We start from the raw sequence: 18,812 nt of genomic DNA on the forward strand, positions 1-18,812 counted from the left end.
AGTGCCACAAAAACACAACAAAACAACAAAAGAACACCACAATCCAAGAACATTTCAAATAACCTAATGATGCAATGCAAGGAACTAGAAAAGAACAAATCAAACCCAAAACTAGAAGAAAATTAGTAAGTAAGCAAAGATATAAGTAGAAATAAAGGCTAAAAACAAATTATTATAAATGAAATTTAAGTTATTTGAAAAGATAATCCCAAAATTAATAAACCTTAATCATACTAAACAAGGGGAAAACAGGAGAAGGAAGACCCAAATAAATAAGATCAGAGATGAAAAACCAGACATTAAAACTGAGTTCGGTAGGGTACCCTCCTTTTCTATTTCCTGGAATACTTTGAGAAGTATTGGAATGAGTTCTTCTTTGAAGGTCTTGTAGAACTCGGCTGAGAATCCGTCTGGTCCTGGGCTTTTCTTGCATGGTAGATTTTTAATGGCCTCTTCTATTTCATTGCTTGATATTGATCTGTTTAAATTATGTATGTCCTCCTGGTTCAGCTTGGGGGAGCATATGTCTCTAGAAATTTGTCAATGTCTTCGGTAGTTTCTATTTTGTTGGAATACAGATTTTCAAAGTAGCTTCTCATTATGTTCTGTATCTCAGTGGTGTCTGTCGTGATATTTCCTTTTGCATCGTGTATTTTAGTAATTTGAGTCTTCTCTCTCCAGACATTAAAAACTGATACTACAGAAATACAAAGGATCATTAAGGAATACAATGAACAACTATACCTCAACAAACTGTAAAATCTAGAAGAAATGGATAAATATCTGGACACCTAACTTACCAAAGTTGAGCAATTAGCACAGGGAAAATCTGCACCAAACTAGCAATAAAACTTTCCCAAAAAAGAAAAACCCAAGACCAAAAGTGTGACACTACTGAATTTCACCGATCATTTAGAAAATTATGCCAATTTTCTTGAACTAGTCTGAAGTACTGGAAGGATGGGAAACTTCCCAAATTTACCCTATACCAAAACCAAAAAAGGACACACACAAAAGAGGAAATTATAGACCAGTATCTCCAATAATAACAGACAGAAAAATGCTTAAATACTAGCAGATCAAATTCAAGAACATATCATAAAAAGATCATACTATGAAACAAGTGGGATTATCTTAGGAATGCAAGGATAGTTCAATATATGCAAATCGATAAACCTAACACATCACAAAAATATAAAGAATTAAAAATCATATGATTGGATGATGGGGATAGAGTTGAGAGATAAGAGTCCCCTTTGCAATGACATGATTTTATAAGAAAAACCTAAAGATGCAATCAAAAAAATTAAAAATAAATTAGGAAAACTACAAGATATAAAAATCAACATATAAAAATTAGTAGCATTTTTATATGCCAAGAATAAAACTAAGAAAGAAATCAAGAAATCAATGCCATTCATAAAATCTACAAAAATAAATACCTATGAATAGATTTAATCAAGGAAATGAGAGACCTCTTCAATGAAAAGTACAAAACGCTCTTGAAAGAAACTGAAGAGGATGCAAAACAATAGGACATTCCACATCCATGGACTGGAAGAAAATATTGTTAAGATGTTCATAATACCAAATCAATCTACAGATTAATGTAATTCCTACCAAAATATCAAGGACATTTTCACAGAAATAGAAAAAAACAGTCCTAAATTTGTATGAAACCACAGAGAAGTATATAACCTTAGAATAGTGGTTACCAAAGCCATGGAAGTGTTTGGGGTGGCTGGGGATGGGGGTGATGAAGAGGTGGTTAATAGGTACAGAGGTGGAGCTGGATAGAAAAATGACTTCTGAAGCACATTAGGATAGCTATAGTTGATAATGAATAAAATACTTCAAAGTAACTATGAGGGATCATTGTTCCTAACACAAAGAAATGAGATATAGTTGAGGTGACAGATATACCAATTACCCTGATCTGATCCTTAGTGTTGTACATAAGTATTCAAATGTCACACTGCATCCATAAATAAATGCAATTACTACGTGTCGATTAAAATTAAAAATATATTTTCGAAAAATAAGATTGCGGGTGGGGGTGGGGGCTGCTGGGGATGGGACCCGGTACCACTGAGTTACATCCCAATCCCTATATATATATTTATATATTGTCTATGTTGCTTTGGTTGGCCTGAAGTAGGCAATCTTCCTGCCTCAACCTGAGTAGCCAGCATTACAGGAGTACACAACCACACCCAGCAAAATAAGAAAAAAATTCAAATGAGATTTTACATTAAATAAGTATCCCATCTCTTTGATCATACAGTAGTATCCTACCGATTCTTACTCGTAAATTTCATGACATGCCTAAGATTAAGTTAAATAGCTTCAGGAAATTCCAAGTTTATAAACTTCAGTTTCTTTGTAGGAAGACAAGCAGTAGTCTACAAACAGCTTTATTAATGGAAAACAGAAACAGTCTAAACAAACACAAAGTAGGCAAAACTTTTTATATAAACAACCAGATAGTACTATTTTAAACCTTCTGTGTTGCCACAGTCTCTTTCAAATATTCATCTGTTTTAATAATCCTTTAAAAAATTTTAAAGCAACAAAGTTTCAGAAGCTAAAAGACAGGTGGACAATTGGTAACTGAATTATTTAGTGAATTTCAGAAAGGTGAAGCCTAAACCAGGAATTGGAAAAACCCAATTTATGCCCTAAAATTCTTAAGAGTCAGGAACTGGCAGTACACAGTACTCCCTAAAAGGCAAGAGGGAGTTAAATATATGAAGACGGGGTAAAAGCAGTCTGAGAAGCAGTTGAATACTTAACATCTACCTATTGTCTACCCTAGACTCACTAACAGAAGTCTGTTGGTTTACTCTCTAAAAAGTGTTTCAGGTCGTCCTTTCAGAATCCCAAAGTAGAGGCCACCAGATACACTTGAAGTCTGTGTACCTTACCAAATACAGGGGAAAGAGAAATATACTGCCCTACTCCAAACACAAACACACACACACACACACCCTTGATAGTCAACCTTCAGTCCTGAGGTAAATTTAAGTTTTCCTTCATGTGCATGGCCCAAAAGTAAACACCTCGTAGACAACAGGTTTTTCAACAACACTTGCTCACTTTAGAATATCATGCCATGAAGTTCAAAGTCAGTGAATTCCAATTAGTGTAGGCTTTTTAGTTACTGATCACTCAAGGGTTACATATCTAAAGTAAGACTCAGACATAACAGAGACAAAAGGAAATGGAGAAAAAAAAAAATTTAGAAGAAACGTCTACAAGGAGATAAAAATTGGGTTTGTGTTTTGTTTTGGTTTTGGAGTTTTGTTTGTTTTGTTTTCTCTAATAAGTCATTTCAGCCAGTGCAGCAGCCCAGACCTACAATCCCAGCGACTCAGGAGGCTGAGGCAGAAGGATCAAAGTATGAGGCCAGCCTGGGCAACTTGGTGAAACCCTGTCTCAAAATAAAATAAAAAGAGCTGGGTGTGTTGGCTCACGCTTGTAATCCCAGTGATTTGGGAGGTTGAGGCAGGAGGATCCCAAGTTTGAGGTCAGCCTGCGAATTTATCAAGGCTCATCTAAAAAGAATGAAAAATAAAAAAGGACTAAGATGGGACTGCAGCTGGAGCTCAGTGGCAGAGCACTTGCCTAGCATGTGTGAAGCACTGGGTTCAATCCTCAGCACCACATAAAAATAAATAAATAAAGTATTGTGTCCATTTACAACTTAAAATAATTTTTTTTTTTTTTAATAAAAATGGGCTAGGATGTAGCTCAGTGGTAGAGTGCCCCTGGGCTCTATCTCCAGTGCCACGAAAAATAAATAAATAAATAAATAGTCTTTTATAGCCTCAGAAATCAGAAGAGAATCTGCATCCATGAAAAATCACAGGATGGGGCTGAGGATATAGCTCAGTTGGTAGAGTGCCTGCCTCGCAAGCACAAGGCCCTGGGTTCAATCCCCAGCACAAAAAAAAAAAAAAAAAACATGGATGTTATATTAAAAATGAATTTTTCAGCAATGAAAAAAGAGCTTTTGAGAAATCAAAAATCCTGACAGCAAAACGGAAAATTCAATAGAACATTAAGGAAATAAAGTACATATTACCAAAACCTAGGAGATGAAAAAGATGAGAAAAAAGAAAATTAGAAAACTGGTCTAAGAGATGCAATAATGACAAATTTCAGAAAAGAAACAAAAGCAGAAATCACAGTTAAAGATCGTATGCCCCACCTTCCCCAAATTCTTATGTTGAAGTTTTAACTCCCACTGTGAATGTGTATGGAAGCAGGTCTTTAAGGAGGAGGTAACTAATATTAAATGAGATCATAGAGAAGGACCTTAAACAAAAAAAAGAGGGTAGAGATCTCTCCCCACAGAAAAACCAGATGACAGGTGTCATGAGAAACTAATCCTGACTGCACCTTGGACTTCTAGCCTCCAAAACTGTGAGAAAATAAATTTACACTGTTTAAGTTGTCCAGTTTGTGTTATTTTACAATAGCCCTAGCAGACTAATATAACCGTCAATGAATAATTTAAGAAAATTTCCCAGAACTAAGGAACATAATTCCACAGATTTAGAAGATACAACATCCAAGAAAACACATTAAAAATAGGTGTATACCAGTTATACTTCATTTATCTATGTGTCAAAATCCATTCTACTGTCATTTATAACTAATTAGAACAAATTTAAAATATAGATGTATACCAAGTCACAACCTTATGAAATTTCAGAATACAAGAAATAGAAAATTCCAGAAAGGAAAAAGAAATTAATGATCAAGAATCAGAATGTTTGCAGAATTCCCAAATGGATGACAAGTTGGAAAAGAATCAAGTAATAATGCCATCAGAATTCTCAAGGAAAATTATTTTCAACCTAGAATTTGTTACCCAAACAAATCAAGTAAGAATACAAAAACAACAAAGATTTCAGTGATGTAAGATCTCAGCCTTTCATTGCAATCTACTGCATGATATACTCCGTCAACGGAGGTGGGGCTAAACAAAAAAAGACAAGAGTCATAAATTTTATGTAACTGGAGAAATTCCAGAAAACTACAATGTATCAACCATATAGGACTGGTTCAAGTAGGTTCAAAAACTGCTGGATTTTTAATTACAGTATATTCATCCAACTGAATACTATCATCAGTGAAAAAGGGCTGCTGCACCCAACATCACGGATGAAGGTCATAAACACCATGTTGAGCAAAAGTAGTCAACCACAAGAGTGAGTGTGAGAGAGAGAGACAAAGAGAGAGAGAGAGAGAGAGAGAGAGAGAGAGAGAGAGAGAGAGTTTCTACTTACACGAAGTTCAAGAATAAGCAAAAATAATTTATAGTGATAAAGGTCAGAAGAGTGATTATTTCTGAGGGGAAGGTAAGGAATATTGATTAGGAGAGGGTAGGATGGTGTCTTTTAAAGCACCGGATACATTCTATGTCTTGACCTGGACCATGGGTTACATGACTGTCTACAAATACAAAAATATGTTGAGGTACACATTTAAATACATTCATAGGTAATAAAAAAATTAAATTTTCAATTGGATACAACAGGAACATATTTTTAAAAAAAGGAAAAATGTTTAAAGCCTCATACAAAAGATCTTTATTTCAAAACTAGTTAAAATAGCAAAACACACATACACACACACACACACACACATACCTGGAAATAACATTTAATAAATTAATGTCATTCCAACCCTGGATTTTTCTGGCATGAAAGAAAAATTGTTATTTGGCATCTTTCTGTTTCTAGCAGAAAACAATACCAATTAACCAAAGGGAATCATCTGGTTACAGGGAAAAGTATGTTCACAGGCTCAGAGGCAAAGAAGAGCTTAGCTATTCAAGGCCCTAAGAGGAAAGGGAGAGAGGCAAGAGAAGCCACCAAGAAACCAGCAAAAGCCATTATCATGCAAGACCTTATAGGGTTTTTCTGAAGGACATGGAAAGAAAATGAAAAGAAACATAGAAAGCAAAAGTAACTGATTTTCTAGGGCAGCAAGTAGAGTTACTGGGATGGGGATAGGTTGCACACAAAATATTTTAAATGTTTCTAATTTTTTCATTATGTAGCTCTATCACAGATAACTTGTCTAGCATGTACAAGGCCCCAAGTTTGATCCCTAGCACAGTCAAAAATAATAATAATAATGTAATACCTGGAAGTGACAGAGTCTTTTTTTTTTTTCTTTTTTCCTTTTTCTCCTCACAGGATTGGGCGCTCTACCAATGAGCTACATCCCCAGTCCTTTTCAAATTTTTTTTATTTGAGACAGGTCTCACTACATTGCCCAGGCTGGTCAGGAATTTTCCATCTTCCCATTTTAACCGGCCCATGTCACTGGGATTACAGGCTTGTGCCATGCACCAAGTTGATCAAGCATTTTCAAGGAATATCTTCAACATCCTATTAAATTAATAAAATGTCTGCAATATTACTGGAATACTTAAGTGCAGAGCATATTAAATTCTTTGTTATATCTCTTACATGAGCTGCTCTACACTGTGACATGATTTGGAGAATATCTGCCGAAATCTTTGGAAGAAAAGGCTGATTCTTTTTTCAAAAATATTCTTGAAAAGCATCAGTTCTTCAAAAAAATCCATATATTCTCACCGTTTTCTTTACTCAATTGGTCTATCTGACCAAAAGCAGAAGTCCTTCAAACCATACCAAAATCCAGTTTTCCAATCCGTAAGTATAACTTTAGAAAAAAGGAACAAGAGAATTGGTGTTTCAACAGTTTATTTTAGGTAGTAATTTATTAAACAAATAAAAACATCATTATTAACAACCAAAAAGTAAATGAAAAACAGCTTGTTTCAGACCAAAAGAGGAAACATTCATTCTCTTCTGAATGATTTCACTCAATAGTTTTCTATGCTGTTTTAAACCATTCAACTCTTGCTACTTACATATAAGAAAAATACCAAGACAACCCTACACTGCCTCTATTAACAGAAAGAGTTAAGGGGGGAGGGGGGGGGAATGTGAGGGGAAAATATATAAAAGCTAACTTCCCAAAATGGAATGTGACTTTTAGAATGTTTTACTCAACAAACAGATGTACTGCTGGTTCTTAACAGACAAACAAGATGACAAAAAGTAGCAAAATGTGATTTGTGCTTTTCTAATGACTACTAGAACATCTAGCTAGATTTAGTTGTATGATACACCCTCCAGGTTTTCTCCAAACCTACATTACTTCAATCATTCTGCATTACCTTCAAGGACCCCAGATATCCTCTTTACCAAGAAGTACAAACAAAAGAACTAAATTTCATTCATTCTTTAGTGGGTCACAGGACTCAACATAGAGATGACAGTATTATTTTTGCTGATGCTCTAATGCTGTTAACAAAGCTAACAAGCATAGAAAAAAGATTGTATATAGATACAGTCAAGCACACTGGCCCATGCCTACAATCCTGGCAAGTGACTTAGGAGGATCACAAGTTCAAGGTCAGCCTCAGCAACCTAGCAAAAAGTAACTTCTTGAGACCCTGTCTTTAAAAACAAAAAGGGATGATGATGTAGCTCAGTGGTAAAGATCCCTAGGTTCAATCTCCAGTACCCCCTGAAAAAAAAATATGTACATATGCACATATGTATAAATAATAATATATTAAGAAAAGGTTGTATGTAGACTTGAAATTATTGGTTGTAATAATTTATAATGAATTCACAATGCAAGTCATGAAGGTTCCCCTGTGCTAAAACACAAAAACATGAGGTAAATATGACAAAAGAAGAGTAGCAGTATAGTTCTATAAATACACAAAACTTGAAAAAAAGAGATCAGATTTGCCTCACAGCAAGGTGTGAATTTTAGTGTAGTTATTCCATATGGATTTCAATTTCCCTATCTATAAAACGAAAATTTGGTTTCTAACATTCCAGCAATAATGTTCTATGATACTATCACACAGGTAGACATAAAATTATAACAAAAAAAAGGTCTATGAGTTCAAAGAAAAAGCAACATCACAGGAAACAAAACACCTGGAAGACTGTACTGAAGTATCAAAATGTAACTTCAACAAAATTTTTTCATTTGCTACCTGGACAATTTAAGGGGAAATTTTCGTTGTAAAGAGTAGGCAGCCTATATATATTTCAAAATTCAAAGTTTCGAAAGGTATGAATAAAAAGGTTAGAAAATACACAGTGCAAGTGAGAATGATTATTTTTGTTAGAGTGTACAGTTCCTATAGAGAAATACTTCTGGCATTAGAAAAGTAGGTTTTGAGCAGATTGTTGAAAGGTTATGAATTCTGAACTATGCTCTGTAGATAACAAAGACATCGCTGGTTCTCAACAGTGAGGGATGTATTCAAAGCATTGTTTTTTAAGATCTAGCAGCAGTCACGACAGAGTTGTAAAAAAGTCAGGAAGAAAATCCAGTTAAAGCTGGTGTGCAATTCAGATAAAATTAAAATAGTGCAGAAATGTAAAGAAACGTATTTTTCTTTTTTTAATTTGCAGTGCTGGGGACTGAGTCTTTTACATGCTACCTAGGTGCTCTACCACTAAGCTACCTATCCCACCCAAACATTAATTGTAAAGAAAATGAAGAAAAAGCAAAGTGAATGTTAAGTTACGTGGACAAGATATGATACCAAGGTTTGTGTCTGGGTAACTAAAAGTATACTGTTATACAACGTCACCAAAACAGTCAGCATATGGAATGTTTTGAAGGGAAGACTTCCTAAGTTCTGACTCTGACATAGATTTTGACTTATAAGGATCATCCAGAACTAATTGCTGCCTTAATTTATCTTTAAATGCCATATTCAGCCTGTCAGTTTTCTTCCTAAAACAGCACAAAAGGACTTTAGGAAAAAATTTTTCAATGTTCAATGATTTCAAGAATTCTCGCAGCTGGAGTTGTGGCTCAGCGGTAGAGCGCTCCCTAGCATGCAGGAGACCCTGGGTTCCATTCTCAACGCTACATAAAAAATAAAGATATTGTGTCCACCTATAACTAAAAATAAAAAAAATTTTTAAAAATTCTCTTCAATTTTACTTATCAATTAAATAATCATTTGATTTCTGGTGTTGCTGGAGAACTTCATGACATTTTTCCACATATCGAAGTAAGTAAATTTATTTTTTCTCACAAGGGACTTATTTACAAAAATAATCACATCAAATCTACTAAGGTTTGGAAAGAAAGTTCTCAAATGTCCAAAAGAAAAATAAGAAAACAGCAGCATAAGTATCAATGTCTAATCAAACATAACAGTATATTTCGAGTTTTATTTATGTGAACCTGAGAGTACTGGGAAAATCTAGACAAAAAGATAATACTTAGAAAAATAAGACAAATATCTTCAAATTTAATATGCGAACACAAGCAGAGCAGACTTAATACTCAGCAAACTATGTTTATTGGTGCTAAGTCGAATCCTCCAGATCCCAATTTTCCCAAAGAAAATCAGTTTGACCACAAATGAAATGAATGTAATATTGACCAACCAATGCGTAGGTGAGTTACTAACAAGATTAACAATTACCAAAAAAACTTTTTTCTTGGGTTATTTCCCCCACCTACTCTGCGACCTCACTGAAAGCTGAGACTTTAGGTACAATGATTTCCAGGTTAGTTTAAGAAATCGTTATGGTTGGTTTGCCATAAAGCTATCAAAGTAAGATTTTAAAAATGCAGACCTCTTGCAACACTTTTAGCCAGACGCTGGGCTTCACTGCTCCCCTCCCAAGATGAGGTTAGTTCTCTGAACCTCGACTCATTATTTCCTAACTCTTAAGGCTTCTTACCTAATGTAACGGGCAGAACTGTTTTCAAATGACTTCGGTCCAGCAGTTCGACATTAACTGAGCGCCTGCGTTATGGTTATCAGCTTTAAACAAAACCCAGCCTCCCCAGCCTCTAACAGTGAATTAACTTGTCTGGAAAACACATTAGAGGGCACAAAATCAACCTATCGAAAAAAAAATTTTTTAAACCGGACATGCCACAACTCATGTCAAAAGCTCAAAGCCCAAGCAACTCGCGCACAAAGCTAAAGCGGGTCGTCACCCTGAAAAGTTAACACCCAGATTTCCACCAGATCAAGGAGAACGGCCGGGCCGCGAGGGGAGGGGCAGAGGGCGCGCCCCGCGGACGTCCGCCGCGCTCGGGGCACCGGGGGCTCCCCTCTCGGGGCTGGAGGTGCGAGCTCCCTTCTTTCCCCACCGCGTCCCTACCTTCCCGGCCTCGGATGACGCCAGAGCTGGCCACAAGACTTTATCAGGAGGACACGGAGGCAGCGCACGGCGCGCTCGACCTTCCAGCCTCGCAGGGGCGGCGTTCCGGGAGCAGGAGGGAGGCCGCGGGGTCGCCCCGAGCCGCGGCGCAGACGCCCAGCCTCCGCCGAGCGGCCTCCCCGCCCCCTCCGGCTCAGCTCCGCGCCGGCAGACGGCGCCCCCGGGGCTAACTTCGCCGGGGAAGAGGAAGCGAGACCAGGCGGTGTGCACCGACGGGGGACGGAAGGGCTGTGTGTGTCTGCCCGCCGGCAAGGCCGTCTCACCTTCCCTCTGCCGTGCCCAGGCGGCTCCAGTCAATTGAGGAGGGCACCGGGACGCCGCCGGGATGGCCGTTACGGCACGAGGCCTGCGCTCCGCCGCCGCGTAGCTCTCTGGAGAGGGGCGGGGCGCGCGGCGAGAGGGCGGGTCCGCGCGGGCAGGAAACCCTTTCCCGGCCCAATCTGATACGCTCAGTCCCCGCTTTCCCCGTCCCTGACGCGACAGCGGTCTACGCCGTTCCGGGATTGGGCGAGCCCACCTGTCAATCAAGTGCTGTGCTGGGTGTTGAGTGAGCTGAGGCTGCGCGATGGTAAGGGAGAGGTTGAGGAGCGCTGGGCCTGGTGGTGTCTCTCGGCTTTTACCCCCCCGGCTCCTTTGGCTGATGACTTTGATCCTCCCTGCTTAGCGCTGCTGCAGAAATCCCACAGTAGACAAGACTGCGTCCCGAATTCAGCCCTAACTGCCTTGGTTCCTCCTGATTTGTGCACCTGGACAAATCAACTGAACAATCTGGACAATCTCCCAACTGAAGATTCTTAGGGGGAGGGGAGCGACAAGAAAAGCAAACTCCTGGAAATGGAAGACTAGGAGGTGGGAAATGTAAGACTTATGCTTAATTGGAGCCACAACCAAACTAAACTGAGTCTAAGGGTCCTCAAAGCGTCCTTGTGCGAGTCGTGTCTTCCACTCTCAGCTTAACAGCCCTGTTGTTAAAAGTACTGTTACCTTCCCAGCTTGATCTGCCCATTCTTAGCGGCTTGGCTCCAGCCACCTGCTGGGGTATCAGTAAATTGGTCCTCCCCCACTCCAGTACTACAACCCCACCACCACCACCTCCACCAAAAAAAACAAGAAAGAAAGAAAGAAAAAAACCTTCCTCCTTCCCAAAGATCTTTGTGATTTGGTTTAGGTGTCGCTATTCAGGGAAGCCTGCAGGGTTAAGAACCTTTCTAGGAACAGGTATTTCCCTACCTGAACTGTAGCCCTTCCTTGATTGTAAACTCCATTAAGTCAGGAACCATGTTAGCGTTCACTTTTTCCCCAGGGCCTAACACATGATACGTGGTCATTATTTTTGTTGAAGGCATTAATGTATTTTACTTTTGATCTTGGACCTGACTGCAAGTCTCAAAAATTCACTAGAGTGCTAATGGATGTATGTGGTTAACCTGCCTTGTGTAGGATCACAAGGAAAAGTATGAATTACCTATGGTCCCTTCTAACCTCAAGTTCGCTGAGACAAGTAGAGAGTGAAAGTTAAAAATAAGTACTGTCTGTCTGCATTCCATTATTAGTGTCCAAATTGAATAATGCATAAGAATTTTGAATTTAAGGGTTTGAATAAAGTTGAGAGTTATCATATCTACTACGGACTGAATCGTATCCCTGCAAAATTCATTGCGAAAGTCCTAACCCCCAACATGACTGTATTGGAGATAGACTTTAATAGGTAAGTAAGGTTAGGACAGGGCACAGTGGCATATGCCTGTAATCCCAGTGACTCCAGAAGCTGAGGAAGGATGATCTCGAGTTCAAAGCCAGTCTCAGCAATTTAGCGAGGCCCTAAGCAACCGCGGGGACACCCTGTCTCTAAATAAAATACAAGAAATAAATAAGGGCTGGGAATGTGGCTCAGTGATTAAGTGCTTCTGGGTTCAATCCCCAGTACAAAAAAAAGGGGGGGGTGTGATTAAGTAAGGTTCAATGAGGTCAAAAGGGTGAGGAACTAATTAATCCTATAAGATTAGTGATTCTATTTTGTTTATTTATTTTTTGGGTTCTGGGGATGGAACCCAGGGCCTTGTGCTTACAAGGCAAGCACTCTACTGACAGAGCTACCTCCCCAGACCCGTGATTTTATCTTTAAATAAAAAGAAAAACGTGTGAGAACCATGTGAGAACACTGAGAGAAGACAGTCTTCTGAAACCAGGAAGAAATCCCTCACCCCAAGTCAACCGTGTGTGATCTTGGACTTTCAATCTCCCTTAACTGTGAGAAAATAAAATTCCTATTGTTTAAGCCACCCAGCCTGTAATATTTTGTTATGGCAGCCCAAGTTAACATAATGGTTTCCTTGTTACTTGATACATTTTATAACATTTATGAGTTGACAAACTATTATATTAATTTGAAGAAACCATTGTCCAGAAGTTGAAACTAGTTCTCCAAAATCAGTGAACATAGTAGAACCTGACTCCACTTCAGTTCTAGTTACAAATTCAGCATGTGATGGAGGCAGAAGGTATGCATACAAAATGACAAATAAAATACAATACTTGAGTTGACATAATTTATACCACTAATTAACCCAGAAAAAATATGCTTAAATCATAAATTTAGGTTTTATTTTGGAAAAGAATCTGTATATTGAAAGAGCCATGATCTGAGTAGACCCTTCCCAAGATTTTGATCCAGATCTGTTGGCTACTGTATGCCTCCTATTCAAGCAATAAAGATGTTTGGGGCTGTGGGGTAGAAGCTCAGTGTAGAGTGTTTGCCTGGCTTACACAAGGGCCTGGGTTTTATCCTCCACACCACAAAAGAAAAAAAAGCAGGTGCAAATGAGGGAGAGGCTCAAAGTCAGTCACCAGGACTTGGTGAGACCCTATCTCAAAAATATTTTTTTAAAGAAGCACTAGGGGCTGGTATGCCTGTAATCCCAGTAGCTCTGGAGATTGAGGCAGGAGAATTGCAAATTCAAGGCCAACCTCAGCAATTTAGTCACACCCTAAGCAACTTAATGAGTACCTGTCTCAAAAAAAAAATTTTTTTAAAGGGTTCGGAATGTAGCCCAGTGGTAAAGCACCTCTGAGTTAAATCTTCAAACCAAAAAAAAACTGGGGATGTAGCTCAGTGGTAGAGCACTTGCCTTGCCTACCATGTGCTAAGCCCTCAATTCCCAGTACTGCCAAAAAAACAACGAAAGACAGGCTTTCATGCACACACGCACACCAACACACACACACATAAAACCTCCATCAAAAATATATGAGCAGGGGATTGGGTTGTGGCTCAGTGGTAGAGCACTTGCCTAGCATGTGTGAGGCACTGGGTTCCATTCTCAGCATCACATATAAATAAATAAATAAGTAAAGGTTCATTGACAACTAAAACATATATATTTCAAAATATATATGTGTATATATATATATATATATGCAAGAGGAGTTGAGTCTTGAGTCACCCTCGCACAGCCTAGGTGATGTGTTCTGGCCCACCCTACTCTGTAATACTCAAAGTCTTTTCTCTTTGAGATGCCTACAGAAGTGGAGACCTTTATCTTCAGGCAGAAATTGCCAACTCATGTCTCTCATCAATACCTTCTATTCCAACAAGGAAATTTTCCTTCAGGAATTGATCTTTAATGCTTCTGATGCCTTGGACAAGATTCACATGAGAGCCTCACAAACCCTTCCAAGTTGGACAGTGGTAAAGAGCTGAAAATTGACATCATCCCCAATCCTCAGTAAAGGTCCCTGACTTTGGTGGACACAGGCATTGGCATGACCAAGGCTGATCTCATAAACAACTCAGGAACCATTGCCAAGTCTGGTACTAAAGCATTTTTGGAGGATCTTCAGGCTGGTGCAGACATAACCTTGATTGGGCAATTTGGTGTAGGACTTTATCCTGCCTATCTGGTGGCAGAGAAAGTGGTTGTGATCACAAAGCATAATGATGATGAACAGTATGGCTGGGAATCTTCTGCTGGGGAACTCTTCTCTGTATGAGCTGATCATGGTGAGCCCGCTGGCCAGGGTATTAAAGTCATTCTCCACCTACGAGGAGAGGTGGGTCAAAGAAGTGGTGAAGAAGCGCTAGCAGTTCATAGGCTATCCAATCACCCTTTATTTGGAGAAGGAACGAGTGAAGGAAATCAGTGAAGGAAATCAGTGATGATGAGACAGAGAAAGAGAAAGGTGAGAAAGAAGAGGAAGATAAAGATGATGAGGAGAAACCCAAGATTAAAGATGTGAGCTCAGATGAGGAGGATGACACTGGTAAGGATGAGAGAAAGAAAACAAAGAAGATTAAGGAGAAATATATTTATCATGAAGAACTGAACAAGACCAAGCCTGTTTACCAGACACTCTGATGGCATTACTCAGGAAGGATATGGAGACTTTTACAAGAGCCTCATTAATGTCTGGGAAGAACCACCTGGTAGTCAAGCACTTATTCATAGAAGGTCTTTTGGAATTTCAGGCAATTGCTGTTCATCCCACAGTAGGCTCCCTTTGACCTCTTTAAGAACAAGAAGAATAACAACACTAAATTCTCTGTCTGTTGTGTGTTCATCATGGACAGCTGCGATGAGCTGATACCAGAGTATGTTAACTTTATTCATGGTGCTGTTGACTCTGAGGACCTGCCCTAAATATCTCCTGAGAAATACTGTAGCAGAGCAAAATCTTGAAAGTCATCTGCAAAAACATTGTGAAGAAGTGCCTTGAACTCTTCTCTGAGTTGACAGAAGACAAGAAGAACTACAAAAAATTCTATGAGGCATTCCCTAAAAATCTTAAGCTTGGAATCCATGAAGATGCTACTAATCGGCGACACCTTTCTGAGCTGCTGCGATATCACACTTCTCAGTCTAGAGATGAGATGACTTCTCTGTCAGAGTATGTCTCTTGCATGAAGAAGACACAGAAGTTAATCTATTAAACATAGAGCCGGTGGCCAAATCTACTTTTGTTGAGCATGTGCAGAAGAGGGTCTTTGAGTTGGTAGACAATGACTGAGGCTACTGATGAGTATTGCATGCAGCAGTTCAAGGAATTTGATGGGAAGAGCCTGGTCTCTGTGACCAAGGAAGGTCTGAAGCAACCTGAGAACAGGAGGAAAAGAAGAAAATGGAAGAGGGCGAGACAAAGTTTGAGAACCTTTGCAAGCTCATGGAGGAAATCTTGGATAAAAAGGTTGAGAAGATGACAATCTCCAGTAGGCTTGTGTCTTCACCCTGCTGCACTGTCACCAGCATCTATGACTGGACAATCAACATGGAGCTGATCATGAAGGCCTAGGCACTTTGAGACAATTCTACAATGGGCTACACGATGGCCAGAAAGCACCTGGAGATCAACCCTGACCACCAGATTGTAGAGACCCTGTGGCAAAAGGCAGAGACAGACAAAAATGACAGCCTGTCAAGGACCTGGTGGGTGCTGCAATTTGAAACTTCACTGCTCTCTTCTGGCTTCCCCCTTGAGGACCGTCCAGACCCACTCCATTCACATCTACCACATGGTAAAGTAGGCATAGGCATTGAGGAAGATGAAGTGACAGGGGAAGAACCCAGCAATGCTGTCCCTGATGCGATACCCCCTCCTGAGGGTGATGAGAATGCACCTCACATGGAAGAAGTAGATTAGGAGTTGCCACTGAGAAATCTGCCCTCTGTATAGTGTCCCTTGGCTCCTACAGTAGCCTTGAATGGCCCTTTCCCACCTGGCTTCCTCTGCTGATTGATGTTCTAGTGGCTTTTCTCCTGTCCTTGTGTCTTAAGGCAGGAAACAAGGGCCTTAAACCCCCAACCCCTATCTAGTTTGGCAGCGGGGCTGGATGTTGTATAGTATTTTTGGTTGTTTTACTTTGTTCCAAAATTAAAGTATATAAAATAGAGAAGATGCAGTTTTATACAAAAAAAGAAAAAAGAGAAGTTGAAGGAAATAAGGTAACCGTGAAAGAGAAAAGCACAGACTGGAAGGACAGAGAGTCAGAAAGTCTTCAAAATTACACGTGGAAGAAATAAAGTCGTGTTCTTATGGAGCAGAAGTTGTCCCAGAGATTTAGTTTCACATACTCTTATCTTCCTAGCTTCCAAACAAACATGCAAGTGGCTCTTCCTCTCTCTCAGGAAACTCAAACAAACTCTGTGTCATTTGCAATGGAAATTAACACTTCACAATCACTGTGTGTAATAACTGTAAAGACACCAAGTTCATGACATATTTCTCATATTTAATATCTGTTTAAATATATGAGACTATAATAATTTTTCTGCATCTGACTATATTAATTATAATTATATAGCACTCTGAATTATATAACATAAAGACATTTATAGGAAGGTAAACATTAAATTGGCAGTGTACATATTAGTAACTGAACATTAACAAAATAATAATAACCAGATATTAGTTAAGGGAGAGTCTAGTATTTCCTGATATCTTGCCTTTTTAAATTCCTCCAGTAAAGTTTATAGCCAGCAAGGACAATACACTGATCATAATTATTACCCTCCAAAGACATCATAGACACTAGGAAATATGTGTAACACTAGAAGCTGCAGGACCATGGCTACCACAATCTCCAGATGCTGTACTGTGCTGACCAAAGCTGGATGGAATTTGTCCAAAGCATAATAAACTCCTAAAAATGCCACAGTGGAACAGACGCATATAGCAATGAGATAACTCCATGTTTCTCCATCTAATGGAATGATAGGTTCTTGAAGAACAAACATAGTAGATACTCCCCAGATTGTCCCAGTCCAACCGAAGGTAAACAGGGCAGTCCACATGCTGATCTTCTCCCTGATGGACCTGTATACTATCATAGAAAGAGCAGTGGTCCAGTCCAGCCATCACAGTCATAGTGTACCCAAAGGCTTCTTTCCAGGCATTTAACAAAGAATTGTCTTCATCTACAATATTGGGGATCATGACAAGACAAACACCTAATATGCTGCAAAAAACTGTAGCCATGTCAACATAAGCCATTTTCTCATCTACAAGTAGAAATGCCAAAATGGCACTGAACACTGTGGTTGTGGCTCTCCACATGGTGGTGCCATTGCTGGGAGGAACTATTGAAAATGATGTATAAGCACAGGTAATAGAAATGACATTGCATACACCATAAAAGAAGAGCCGTAATCTGTATCCACTGGGTCCAAAGGGAGGCTCCTGGTAGTAACACACAACTAAAACAGATAAGACCTGCAAGACAGAACGGATAAAAATCAGTTCTAAAGATGGAACTTTAGAACGGTCAGAAACAAGCCTAGTGATAAGGGCCACACATCCATGAGCCAAAGCAGATCCAAATAGCACTATCCACATTTTTCGGGATTGAAAAATATTTTTTTCTGCAAAGCTCTGGAATTGTCCAATCTCATTGGGTCATTGGGTCTTCTGTTGGTGGAGGCTGAGGATCCATGGTTCCGAAGAAAGTTCTACCTTTTCTTTTCATTTCACTCAGCAGACCTTTCTTTGGATTTTCTTCCATAAATTTCCATAGTCTTCATTGATTTCTTCATATCCATCTTCCCCAGGCTGGGGATAATGAGAAGTATATTTCACCATCACTGTGTTGGGATGTATTTTTACCCGTTTTTTCACTGGATACTTTTTGGATGGAGAAGTATCCATTTCTTCAATCAATTCTATTAAAAATAAAAGAGACAAATGTCACATTCATTCCATTGAAAAAAGAATTTCTATTCTAATACTTCATGACAGAAAGTAGATGTTATAACAGGAGTCTAGGAAAAAAATATAGGAAGAGATGATCTGGGACTGGGGTTGTGGCTCTGTGGTAGTGTGCTTGCCTAGCACGTGTGAGGCCCTGGGTTGGATCCTCAGTACCACATAAAAATAAAGGTACTGTATCCATCTATAACTAAAATAAAAATTTAAAAAGTGATCTGGCAATATGCTTATCACATCTAAAGAACACAATGGAATCATCCACCCTTCTTCACTCACATTAGATTTGTCCCAATTTCTCATCCTGCTTATTCTTCATTTATTTAGCTCTGTTTCTCAGCCTTACATAACATACTGATATTTTTTTCCATCCTACTCATTTCTCTACTCATCCAAAAACACAGAGAAATAAATAACAACTTAAATCAAACTTCTATTTTTCATTGTGACCAGTTGTCTATATTATAAATTATAAGTGGATAGTCCAAAGTGTTTTGTGTAATCAATTATAAGTTATAGTAATTTCACTCTATGCTTGCCATATATTTTCAAATATAAAAATACATTGAAATTAAAAAATAAAATGCATTTAGTAGCACATGCATTGTTGGTAAGAATAAAAAAATGTACACACTTTCTGATAAGTAGTTGGGCAACATATGTTGAGATTTTAATTAGAAATGATCCTGTACTAAGCAATATCACTTCCATGATTTTTACCATGAAAAAGTGATTACAAGATGCTTTTTACATTCTGAATAAAAAGAAAAGAAAAAGAAGAGAAGAGAAGGTGAAAGAAAAGAACTAGTGGTTGTGATGATGCGTACCTATAATCCCAGCTACTTGGAGACTGAA

At 38.8% G+C, this 18,812-nt stretch overlaps 2 protein-coding genes and 1 pseudogene across 3 annotated transcripts in view; 1 reads left to right on the top strand and 2 right to left on the bottom strand.

The window, feature by feature from the left end:
• Nck1 (NCK adaptor protein 1) overlaps positions 1 to 10,658 on the bottom strand; it is a 73,830-nt gene extending 63,172 nt beyond the window's left edge. Inside the window, exon 1 of one of the 2 annotated variants that reach the window (XM_047564450.1) lies at positions 10,529 to 10,658. The gene's annotated coding sequence lies outside the window, so the exon portion shown is untranslated. Of the gene's footprint in view, positions 1 to 10,205 lie in introns of both variants that reach the window. The other variant, XM_047564449.1, reaches the window with a different exon arrangement.
• Positions 10,659 to 11,833: 1,175 nt separating this feature from the next.
• LOC124992869 (heat shock protein HSP 90-beta-like) lies at positions 11,834 to 15,899 on the top strand (annotated as a pseudogene).
• Positions 15,900 to 16,514: 615 nt separating this feature from the next.
• Positions 16,515 to 18,812, bottom strand: part of Slc35g2 (solute carrier family 35 member G2) — a 42,533-nt gene continuing 40,235 nt past the window's right edge. The window contains 7 exon segments of the mRNA XM_053743445.1: positions 16,515 to 16,698; positions 16,701 to 16,745; positions 16,748 to 16,765; positions 16,768 to 17,101; positions 17,103 to 17,648; positions 17,650 to 17,762; positions 17,765 to 17,914. Of these exon segments, the coding sequence (XP_053599420.1) occupies positions 16,640 to 16,698; positions 16,701 to 16,745; positions 16,748 to 16,765; positions 16,768 to 17,101; positions 17,103 to 17,648; positions 17,650 to 17,762; positions 17,765 to 17,900 (1,251 nt within the window). The 5' untranslated portion in view covers positions 17,901 to 17,914 and the 3' untranslated portion in view covers positions 16,515 to 16,639.

This window comes from Sciurus carolinensis, chromosome 9 (genome assembly GCF_902686445.1).
Source record: "Sciurus carolinensis chromosome 9, mSciCar1.2, whole genome shotgun sequence".
In the NCBI taxonomy this organism is placed as follows: domain Eukaryota; kingdom Metazoa; phylum Chordata; class Mammalia; order Rodentia; family Sciuridae; genus Sciurus; species Sciurus carolinensis.